The 12,276-nt window shown below is 41.2% G+C and overlaps 1 protein-coding gene across 1 annotated transcript; it reads left to right on the forward strand.

Annotated features, from left to right (window-relative positions):
* Positions 1 to 3,102: 3,102 nt before the first annotated feature.
* LOC139151618 (beta-1,3-galactosyl-O-glycosyl-glycoprotein beta-1,6-N-acetylglucosaminyltransferase-like) lies at positions 3,103 to 10,149 on the forward strand. Its single transcript, XM_070724536.1, has 3 exons — positions 3,103 to 3,175; positions 7,176 to 7,920; positions 8,576 to 10,149. Exons 2-3 carry the CDS (start codon positions 7,271 to 7,273, stop codon positions 9,423 to 9,425), a joined length of 1,500 nt encoding a protein of 499 aa, XP_070580637.1. The 5' UTR covers positions 3,103 to 3,175; positions 7,176 to 7,270; the 3' UTR covers positions 9,426 to 10,149.
* The last annotated feature ends 2,127 nt before the right edge of the window (positions 10,150 to 12,276 follow it).

The raw sequence follows: 12,276 nt of genomic DNA on the forward strand, positions 1-12,276 counted from the left end.
CATCAAGTTCGCAGAGGGCATCATCACATTCGCAGAGGGCATCATCACGTTCTTTTACATGTCACGTGAGTCGTGTTTAACCAATGGCAGTGCACGCTGAATGAGTGAGGTGTAATAATTAAATAATAACACATGAGAGCGAGGGCAATATCACGATTTATTGCCTGCCCAAGGGATGGTGGTCATGATCGAAATATTGATGATGCCCGAGCCGTAGGCGAGGGCATCATCAGTATTTCGATCATGACCACCAGCCCGAGGGCAGGCAAAAAATCGTGATATTGCCCTAGCTCTCATGTGTTATTATTTTTATTACACCGAACAAGCAAACATGCAAAGAAACAAAAACACAAAGACTTCTTCGATTACAGTTCGCCTTCTGAGACCGGACCTCAGCGTAAAATGTTGTCAGTGCCGAGTCCAGGGTTGCCGCTAAAGTTTGCCGATCTCCTCGGTGGCATATCCAAATTTTTTGCTTGCATAGTCGCTGAACACAGAAATTGCATTCATTGTTGCCATTTTCGTTCGTTTGCTGTTTACTTGCATCAAAATATCGTCTAACTGTGTCGGTGACAGCTCTGCATGACGTTTCGCAGCCATTAGTTGCCGACTGTAAAGTACAACAAGCGAACGACAATTTGTTTTGCGCAGAAAGGATGCGCAGTAAGTAAAATGACGTCATCCATGTAATATCAAATGCAGAGGGCATCATCAAGTTCGCAGAGGGCATCATCACATTCGCAGAGGGCATCATCACGTTTTGTAACACACCTCATCCGCAGTCTGTATTCTAATTCGCCAATTGATAGTCACGTGGGATGCGTTCCTTTTGTGCTGATCCACGTAAACGACGTCATCAGGCATCATTCGTTTGAACTGTTGCCTGCCAGGCATCAGTTCTGAAAAATGATGCCCGCTGACGTCAAAAACGATATTTGATGCGAACGCGGACCGGAATGTAAACAAAGATGTCGTCTGCGGCCGATCGAAACGGTAATCCAGAAATTTCAATCAAAGGTGAATTGAACGTTTTGCAGAAGTATTGCGGTCTTTTTAGGAAAATTTTTTTCTTACTGAACCACTCCAACATATTACATCATAGACCTACATGCGACAAGTTTTGTGTATAGTATGTTCTTATGCATCGCTACAGATGAGGTGTGTTACAAAACACATATTGACTGGCTATGAGGGCAACAGCATACGTCTTTAACCCCTCGGGCCTGTGAGTCATCCCCAAAAACAGACTGTTTTCCCGAGGCCGTAGCAACAGCATACGTCTGTACCCCGAGGAACTGTGAGTCATCCCCAAAAACAGACTGTTTCCCCGAGGCCGTAGGCCGAGGGAAACAGTCTGTTTTTGGGGTGACTCACAGGCCCGAGGGGTTAAAGACGTATGCTGTTGCCCTTATAGCCAGTCAATATGTGCATACTTTTACATGTCACGTGAGTCATGTTTAACCAATGGCAGTGCACGCTGAATGAGTGAGGTGTAATAATGCTTTTTAAGTGTAGTAGAAAGGGCAAAGGGCTATTAACTACGGATGTGCCTGTGGCAGCGAGCAGACTGCTGACCAGGGGGGGGGGCCTACTGACTCATTCATTCTCTTTTTGTCGATAAATGAAAGTATTTTCATCTTTAATATTCCATCCTATTTTGACCGATGTAATATCCTAACCTATATCAACAGGCAAAGACTTGGTCTGCGCGCCAACTTTGCTAAACGTTGAAGAAATATTGGAAGCACGGCCATATACTCTATGCGTGGGGAGATGCTGATGTCACAGTTTTTTCGAACAAAAACGGGGATGTTCATGTGATAACAAAGGCGATAAGGGGTGGCCCATTTGATTTCGGGGGGAATGGAGGAAATGGGTATGGTGACAATTTTTATACCAACCCTGGCAGCAATTTCTTTCATGAGGCTGCTTCAAAGCAATTTTTTCACTAGTTGAGTCGAAGCATTCTATTTTTTCAAAATACAAAATTATTCTATCACAATCTTGTAAAATCGTGCCGTTTTTAACATTTAATTATGTGGAAATATCCATGTCTTCACACTTGCACATCACACACACAGTTAATTGTTAATTTATTCTTTGATAACTTTTTACGAAGGATTTATTTAAATATATTTAAATATATTGTTTATTTTGATCCTATCAGTAAGTTTACAAATCTTATCCTTTACATTTCCAGTCGTTGTTTAAAGTATACTACCAAGGCAACGTGAACAACTGCGATTGAAGACTTTGAGTTAAAGCAATTACACACCCAATGAATATCACAAATCATACATATTTACTGAGATATGAATGGCATATTAATATTCTTTTCTTCATCATGAAATGTCAGATCAGATAGCATACAATATGACATTGACATTCACCGACTGTTTTGTTTTTGCTCCTGAGACCACTGAATGCTGCTCCACCACCCAAGGGTGCATCACAGCAATTTTTGCAGCCTTTCTAGAAGCAATTTTTTCCCAGCATTTGACCGGCAACATTTTTCCCCCGAAAATCCTCAAGTCCTCCCCCCCCCGAAATCGAATGTGCCTCCCCTTAATCAGTTGAATACGCAAAACTTTTCGGACATATTTTTATATCAGTTTTTAAACACGCATGTGGTTTATGTAATATATCATCATCGGGCCTCGGCCTGGCCTTCACATGCGTGAAGCTTAGTATTAAAAGGATTCTTCACCCTTGCTCTTTCAAATTTTGTTTTAGTTGGTGACATATTTCACATGATTATCTAATTTGCTGAAAACACGGGGGAGGGGGACACACGTCACGACGCCCCCATAGAACTGACTGACCCGTTGTGATGATCGAAATGATGCCTCTCTTTCGTTACCTTTTCCGCTCTTTGATGTCGCAGAGACAGTGGCAGAAGGAAAGTTGCGATTAACCGCTCTTTGAGGGCGTATTGCATGGAGCCCGAAGAACGAAAGTTTGGCCAAAACGCTCTTTGAGGGCGTAAGCATGGACCCCTGAAGAATATTCTTGCGTGCCCTGGACTACGAACAGAGAAAAGTCAGCGCCAATGGTAAAGCGCGACCCTATGTCAGCATTTGATTTTAATCAGATTGAGACTAAATCAATAAAACTGCCTTCGTTCAGTAAAGAAGAGAGCTTGTCTGAGCCCGGTGTCTCTCCTCTTTTTGAAAAGGTATGTAAGAGATTTGGCATCGTTATAGAATTAATTACAAAGCTGTACCACTTTTAAGAGTCTCATTTAAACTCGCTAAACTTGCAAACGTCAACGGAAGACAATGGAAGACGTTGATCGTAAAATGGTGCATGTCACATGCTGGTTGAAGGACACAGAGGATAAATGTTTTATCATAACACCATATAATTGAACTGATACATCGCTGGGAAGATAATTAAATCAAGCGCTTCATACAAAACTAATCCACTGCGTTGTAAGTGTACAGTTTTGTGATGAAATTCCCCTTATCCAGTTCAAAATGAAAGTAGTGCTGAACCATGCCGCACAAGGAAATCCATTATCATCAACTTTAAATGTTCCATCGACAACAAGTTTGTTGAAGAACTGCCTTCCGACAAAATATGGAGATTCTACTATCTGTGAACTTTCCGTGTGTGTTTTGAGGATAAATAGACCTCGAGCTCCGTAATCGTATGAAAGAAAATCATCCTGGAAATTATGGGTTGTATAAAGGGCCTTAAATTCGACTATTAACGGTCGATGATGTCACTTTAAAGGTTGGCTTACTTATACGATTGGCCCCTCCCTAATCGGAGATGAACCGCCACAAAACCATTTATTTTTGTCTCCTATCGAATCATTTACTTTTTGATTTGACTCTGACGACCACCTTCTGTGATTTTACCCGTGACATCATCTCTTTCCCTCGCCGTGGTTGTACATTATTTCGTCGGCAAATTTCGCCTAGGCCAGGTCATTTGCCACGCTAGGGAACTTTGTACCGTGCTGCAGAGAGTATGATGTCACGATTATATTTGTCTTGAATCTTAACACTTCTTATTTCATTTAAAGGCTAAAAAATACGCGTTTTGTAGCATTCCTTTTCCGAATAGGGTAGGTAGGTAGATAGATAGATAGGTGGGTAGGTAGTAAGGTGGGTAGATAGGTGGGTTGGCAGGTGGGTTGGTAGGCATGCTTATATAGGTAACATAGGACAGGTTTACACACACACTCTGCTCAGTTTGTTTCCGAGAAGGCTAGGCAATTGCATAATACTATAGATTTGATATCTGCTTGAGCGGGTTTGAACTAGAGTAAGATCTGATTACTGGTGACACGTCATCGTTTGGTTTTTAATATTACATATAATGTGATAAGAAGGCGGATGCTTGAAGACATGGGGAAGGATATGCGAAGTCTTTTTGAAACTGTCGACATTGCTTCATGCATAGAGGTAGCTAATACATCTCAATGATACATCAGACACATCGTTATGAAGCGGTTCCTGAATACGTCACTCGACGATTACGACCAACCTTTGTGATTAGGGAGAACCATTTGATTTCGGGGGGGAGGATTTAGGGGAAAATTGTCAGCAGTTGAAGGAGAAAAAAAACTATAATCCCATTGAGAAAAAAAAACGGCCTGGGGATAGAAGAAAAAATTTGCTGTCACAGTTACGGAAAAATTGCTATCATGCCCATTTCCTCCAACCCTTTAAAATAATCCTCCCCTTAGCAATGGTTGTTGACGCAGAAACGGGCAACATGAAATTTGTTGATTAAAATTCTTACCAGCGCCCCTCCACATGTCGTTCAGCTTGTACTCTTCCTTTTCAAGAGAGAGGACACAGTATGTGTGAAATGTGACCAGGTCTGGGAAAGCAGTCGGGAGACAAAGGCCGTCCAATTGTACAGAAGACTAATTTATTACTAAGATAATAACAGGCGGCGGCTATACTTTTAGTGAAAACGCAGCAGTAGGGCAGATGGAGATGGAGGGACTGTGGTCAGTGTGGTCAGTACAATATTGGCGCCACGGTGAAGTCTAGTAAAGTGAAGAGTCCCTCTTAAAGATCGAAATCTCTCCTGATCACCCTGATTCGGGAAGGCGGGATTCCCGTTAATAAAACAGTTTGGGTGGGAATAGTATATGAGTCACGAGCATAGATGACTATAAGTGATTGTCTTAGCGGACAGAATCTTTGGGTAGATGTCAATCTCCTTAAATCAGATATAGAGTACGGCAACGTCTATACTTATTCTCTTGCTGTCGCCTCTCCCACGTAAGTGCATGAAGTATAGACGTCGCCGTACTCTATATCTGATTTTAATCAGATTGGGTAAATGGAATAAATAGTTAGCCGTACCTCAAAGCTGAAATCTAAAAAAGAATGTTATCTGGGTATATCTTGTACAAAATTATGCTGATAGTGGCGAGTGATACGGGAAAAATATTTTCTTAAACATTGGTCGTGAACTCTCAAGTAATGTTTCACCGGATTTACGGCCATATTGATAACAATATTTGAACCAAAAAAACAACAAAAAACTATATATTGCAACATTGCTTCGATTAATCACAGTGCAAGTTGAAACGACAATGTGTAAAATTATCTTAAATGATATGGAGATCATGTCGGTAGGGGGTGGGGTTGGGTTGGGACTGACCGCGCTGCACCAGGTGAGTTGCCACACTAGATAACGTGAGGAACTTCCGCTACATCTTCCGTATAGATATATCATCTTGCAACGTGGTAAAGGGACAGTAGCTCGAGCTTTTGATCATATTTTCTACACTTTACAATTTTTTATATAAAATAAGTAGGTTTCCTTTTTCTTCCCTTGTGTCGAAATGCTGCCATCTTCGCCAATTACGTGACGCATTGTGTACAGAGGGTACTGTTATTGTTGACATCAAATGAATTCCAATACAGACAAAAAATCACTTGTTAAAGGGGCTGTGGTTGTGACTAAGATGATGTATGTCTTAAGGTAGAATGCGCCTCGGGGACAGATATTCGGACTCTCAAACTTTTTCAATTCTTTTCTGAACTACCTCTTGTGGGGGGATTATTTTGAAGCTCTTTGAGTAAGGAAAACTTTCAGCGTCTTAGTTTGAAAATGTAAAATTTCATTGTTCTCCATATAGTTAACACAGGGATGACGACCATTTTGAATTTCAAATATCGCAAAATTTTGAGTAATTTGTTTCTGTAGTATCAAAATTTGCACGATAACACCCCCCCCCCCCCCCCCCCCCCATATTTTTATTATTGATGTGGTCGAAAGATTCCTAGAGGAAAATTTGAACGAAAGTTTAAGTCTTTTTCTTTCGAGGCGCAGACTACCTTAAATGTCAACTGCAGTTTTTTGTTCTACTCCCTAAATAATTTATAAAATACGCTGTACCTGTGTTAACTGTGTTGTTATCGTTGACAAGTTAACTCTGGTCTGGACTAGAATTCAGATGCAAACAATGGCAGTGCGTTTAGACACTGTTTGCAAGCCAAATACAGTGTGTAGTAGGCGTTAACTAGCCTGCAAGTCCCTTGGCTTAAACCCTTAACAAATTCGGTTATTTCAAGTCTCTTATTCGTATTGATTATACTTTTTTTATCTTTTGCTACTTTTCGGATGATCGTTTTGGTCGGGTCTGGGTTCACTCTACTCGAGCTGCACTAACTCGAGGATAATATCGCTGAGATTTATTTTATTATGACATAATGAAGCCCACTGATTTAGAGCGAGTCTACATGTTTTGGCGAGTGGAACGAGAAACATACAAAACAAAACTGTTGAAAAATGAATCATCAAAAGTTACTGCTAGTGGCCCTTTAACAGTAATGTTCGACTTCACCCTCATTTTTGATATGATTTTCTGGAGTAGAAGAAGAAAATATGTCTTACAAACAGAAAAAAGATAACGATGCGTACATCCTAAAGTTATGGCAAGTTTGATGTTATCTAACTTACGAATGATGCATGGTACGTGCAGAGTTCACAACGACGTTTAGACTGTTTCATTTCGAATATGCATTAATCCTGTTTCAAAAAAAAAGTAATACGATATATTTAGACTCCTTTCACATGTCTTCACCAAAACTGAATGACTTGAGGACAGTATGACTCATAGATTTTTGTATTCCCTGTTTTGGATTTCCTCGAATAGATCTCATTGGAATATTGATACGTCTATATATGTTTATTTCTTGCAGGACAACTACCGGTATATGTAGGAATCTTTTTTCCAGCTTATTGGAACTGGGCGTGTAGCTTGTTCTTTGTCCGAGTCGGTCCACTACAGCGAAGAATGGCTAAAGCAACAGCCACGAAACTGCTCTTTCAGTGTCCTGAACGGAGACTTTTCTATGCGACTGCGTTTTATGTTCTGGTGTTCTTAATATTTTTCTTCCAATACTGGCCTTTCCACAGGCCCTCCGCATCTTTCAACATTCAACGTGGTGTACTTGGCAAAGCAGAGGAGACAACGGACGTCATCCGAACGATCCAAATCCCACATGAGAATTTAACTCATTGCAAAGAACACCCGGATGCGGGATCCAAAGGCTCTGGGCGTTTCGATGACTTAAACAACGAGCAGCGGTTTCGCCATTACGATTCAATGAAAGGGCCAAAATCCTTCAGTTGCGCTGAACTTTTCGTGGACAGCGCGGAAATAAACAAAAGCGCTGTGAGATTGAGGAATAAATATTTGAAGTCGCGCATCATTAAGGATAAGGATTACAAAGGGTTGGCGAATAACTGCACAAAATTTACATCAGAGAGGGGGGGGTACTTTCAATATAGTGTGTCTCAAGAGGAGCGAGATTTCCCCCTCGCCTACGGAATTTACATGTACAAATCTGTTCACCAAGTGGAGCAATTGCTGCGGACCATATATCGACCGCACAACGTTTACTGTATTCATGTGGACCGCAAGGCATCGCCCAACATTCACAGGTCCATCAAATCGTAAAGAAAATGTTCTTGCTGTTCTGACAGGATTAAAGGGAACTTCAGACCACAGTACGAGTAGATGTAGTAAATATATATAGATCAGGCGACACAGGAATTAACGTTGCGCTCGAAACTTTATTTCCCCAGGTCAGCCTGATGGCTGCCTGGGGCAACTCTTAGCTCCGAGAGCCTGGAGATATGCTCACTCCAAGGCCCCCAAAGTCCGACTCCCAAATTTACAATACTTTGTCGACAAGAAAACTTGCCAACGCTAGTTTCACAATGATTAATACGTAGTATGCATGAGACATGTCACAACGCCATTGTTTTAAATCCAAGCTGTGAAAATATGAAAAGTGATACTTAACAGCTACAGTTCTGATAAAAGTTCGACTACATTGTCTTTCTATTGTCCAACCTTGCGTGAGACATTCCATGCATAATCATAGGAATTCACGAGACACGCGGGTGCCTGGAATGGCGCTGCCATTGAATTTAAACAGAAGAGACTTGAAAATGTAATTTGCCGCCAATTTTGAAGAATTACACCTCCGGTAAATCGTGGGAATTCAAGCCCAAGTGGCGAAATGTTGAAATTTGGTGAATTACTAGAATGAAGATTTACGGTAACCGGTACAAATTATCGCAACATTCACAGGTCCATGCAGGCAATCGCGAAGTGTTTCGATAACGTTTTCATCGCTTCCAGGCTGGCAAGGGTGACATGGTGTTCCATCCAGGTCGTTAAAGCCGAGCTGTACTGCCTCTCAGATCTGCTGAAACGTCCCTCCAAATGGAAGTATTACCTGAACTTAAGCGGTCAGGAGTTTCCGTTGAAAACAAACCTCGAAATTGTCCGAATTCTGAGAGAATATCGCGGACTGAGCGATGTGATGAGTGTTCTGAACAGGACAAACCCGGAGAGACAGAAGTTCAGGTATTACATCGGCAAGACAAGGATGGTGAATTCAACAAAACTATACACCATTCCCAAACCTTTCGAGGGGCCAATTTTCAAAGGGGAACTGCATGCTGCGCTGAGTAGAGAGTTCGCCACATACATAGCCACCTCAAAGAAGGCGCAGTCGTGGTTCACCTGGTTAAACGTAACCCTATGCCCCGATGAGTATTTCTACCAGACGCTGAGTCGTCTTCCCGACGTTCCTGGTGTAGTGGGAAGAAATTGGAAAGGTTCCGTGTACGGTCTGTCGAGGGCTAAACTTTGGAATGGTAGTAAATGCAAAGGAAAAATTGTCCGACAGATTTGTGTGTACAGCTGGCGAGATTTGCCGTACCTTGTGGCACGCCCCCAACTTTTTGCCAACAAGTTTCATGCAGACTTTGATAGCGTTGTATTAGAATGCTTGTCTGAATTCGTACAGAACCGCACTTACCATCCAATAAGACTTAATATCCCATTGTACAGAAACTTTACCACATTTCGGACCCGCACAGCTCTTACGGGCCCGAACGATTGGATGCTGACGGACCAATCAAATTGCCCTTGAAACGATGTACAATGTTGCTCTTTCCCGCGTGGCAGAAGTCCCTCTGAAGTCAGATCAGTGACGGAAATTTTACTTCTAACGGCAACAGCTAACCTTCCAATTGAGCGTTTTACAGAATGTTGTCATATACCGTTTTCTTGCAGCAGTTCGAAATATTGAAGCGCCCCCACAAGTGGTAAACCAAAGTGTACTGTAAAAGTTTGAATATCTGTCACCAAGGTGCAGCCTAATTAGACATAGAAAATGTTGTGTGTTTCCTTTAACATGCCCTCGGGAAACAGGGAAGGTCGGTAGGGGACTTATTTTCGGTTTATGATAAGGAGAGAATTTCTCATCATTAAGATTAAGTGTCAACTATGCCGCTTATTATTTTGTTTGTCAATGGATCCTAGACGCCCAAATTTACGTGGACAGCGTGTAGATTTGTGTAGATGCTTGTCTATCTTACTGCTTCTGACCCCACCAACCGTCGTTGTGTTCTGATTTATTGCAAGGTACCGGTTTCGCCTCACGGCGAAAGACAGTGTTAATTTTTTTTCTAGTATTATGGGAGTGCATACATTTGTAGCATTTCCGAGTTACGGTGTTTCGTTAGGCTACATAAGTACCAAAACGTTAGCAATCGTGCACATGAGCTCCGATTGAGTAGTCATTTTTCTCACCCTGTTTTTTGTCAAGTTTTGCATGACAGACAAAATAAAGGTCAAATCTTCGTTTCTCAGGACTGGGGAAGTGTAGACTTGTCTGACCTGTAAAGGGTTGTGCTTATCGGAGAGTTTTCTGGTATGCAACGTAAACTGTAGGTGTCTATACCTAGCAACAGTTTTATCTAGCCTCTATGGCTAAATGTACTCTGTTTTCATCGTCTTGTGTCTTCCTGTTGGCTTCGGCTAGAATCCGAACCGTTATCTTCATCGTTATCAGAACAATCACTATCAAAAAAGACATCAAAAATCTCTTTATCATTACTCGGAATGTTAACACCCAAAGCAAACTGTATATATGCACAACGTCAGTTTGATCTTTCATGAGATTAAATACACATACGAAGTATTCTTGTACAAAGAATTCTTATACAAAGAAAGAGCCGAAGTTGCCTGTCCTGTTTTTCTCTAGGGTCTATGGTTTGTCTAAATTGTAATTTTCATGCCAAAGTTATGAAGCACTTTCGTGATTTCTTAGAGTACACCAAGCCCGTCACCCCGGTATAAGCCGATTTGATCTTTATCACATTCCTCGACAAGCGTGCACAGGATATGCAGACCCAGTGGCACAGTTTTGTGGCACCTACAGTGCACATATTTCGGCACAGCCCATCGCAACATCGAATAAATCCTTGCTCTCTCTTTCCATTCAGGGTGCCATACTGGCACAAGACCACTAATTAATTTCCCATAGGCCACCACAGTAGCGTTGAGCTAAATTTTCCAATTTTAAAACATTCAGCGGCACAAATCCTCTTGACAGGTGTTAGGTCAATGCCAGCTTGACTACTGATGGATGGCCACGGAAATTTTGAGATGGCGATGAAAATAGCGCCCTCAGTGGCGTTTTTGACAAAATTCAGGCTGATTGGTATGATTTCTATGGGCCTAAGAACTCCCCATATTACCACAGAATGCTTCCGCCATTATTTACAGCAGTTTGCATTTTGATTCAAGCAGAAAATATCTTTATAAAAATACTTTAAATCAAAGTTCAAACCAAACAAGTATCCATGCAGGTATCAGAACTTCAAGGTCTGCACTATTTTTTTCCGAAATTAATTGGTCTGTGCCAATAGCCCAAGAGAAGAGCTTTCCACGACATTATTATGTCAACGGCTTCATTAGAAATCGAAGTGAGAGTTCCTCCGAGATAGATGGATTGAAGTTGACAATGTCAAATATTTATCAAATGTACCTATTGACTTGTCCTGAATTGGTTCAGATAATGGATTTCTCCGTTGATTTACACCTGCACGCCATCTAACATCATCATTGATTACGTCAAGTACGTCGTTTACTTATTTTGCCTATCTCGCTCTCGGTAGGGTTAATGAGTCTACATGTCATGCATGTCGGGTTACTCATGACATTGTCTTGATACATATTTGTCACTCGGAACAGCAGTACTTTTTACATTTCGATTCGAAACGATGTTCAATCAATGAATCCTCACAATTAAATAAACGGTTTGAGTTGGTCACAAAATGTCATCACCAAAACAGAGATTATAAATCGAACTTCAAGACTACCGAAGACCACAGTATAATTTTACGTCCCAACCATGTAAACGAGAAAGGAAGGAAAAGAAAAACTAGTCTGTATGAAGATAGCAAAATGCGTTGAACATAAGTGACATATATGATTACTTTGTATTGATATAGTTTATCTTTCTAAGGTTTGCTTTTGCACTTTAATTATTTCCTCAAAACACACAGACACGGTGTCGTAGCCTGACTAAATTCCAAGGGGCAAAACCTTGATAAGGGGAAGCTGCCCGCCGCCCTCGGGTTACGGCCCTGATATATTAGAGGCTACATGACACTGGATGAAACTAACTGGAACCGCATTATGTGAAACAATAGTCTCATTTTTAAATGCGAATTATGAGGACACGAACATTTTTCGACGAAGTAGCTCAAAGAGACGTAAGATTTCTTGTTTTTATGTGGTAAGATTTCTTGTTTTTATGTGTTCTTTTATAAATAAAGTTTCGTCACGAATGGAAAATGTGGCTATGTGTTTTTCCCTTTCTGTCAAACGGGATCACAGCACCTTGTCAACATGTGTGTGCCTTTGTCAGTGTCCGATCAGGTGAGTATAAACTCAACGGTATTATTCAAAACGAATTTAACCTGACCCAGTTT

This window comes from Ptychodera flava, chromosome 15 (assembly GCF_041260155.1).
Source record: "Ptychodera flava strain L36383 chromosome 15, AS_Pfla_20210202, whole genome shotgun sequence".
NCBI classification, from domain to species: Eukaryota; Metazoa; Hemichordata; class Enteropneusta; family Ptychoderidae; genus Ptychodera; species Ptychodera flava.

What these genes read in the sequence shown, in the direction of transcription:
- LOC139151618 (XM_070724536.1), top strand. Translation starts at nt 7,271, where the DNA reads ATGGCTAAAGCAACAGCCACGAAACTGCTCTTTCAGTGTCCTGAACGG. An exon ending in GCATCGCCCAACATTCACAG is followed by an intron (nt 7,921 to 8,575) that starts GTCCATCAAATC and finishes CAACATTCACAG; the next exon opens with GTCCATGCAGGCAATCGCGA.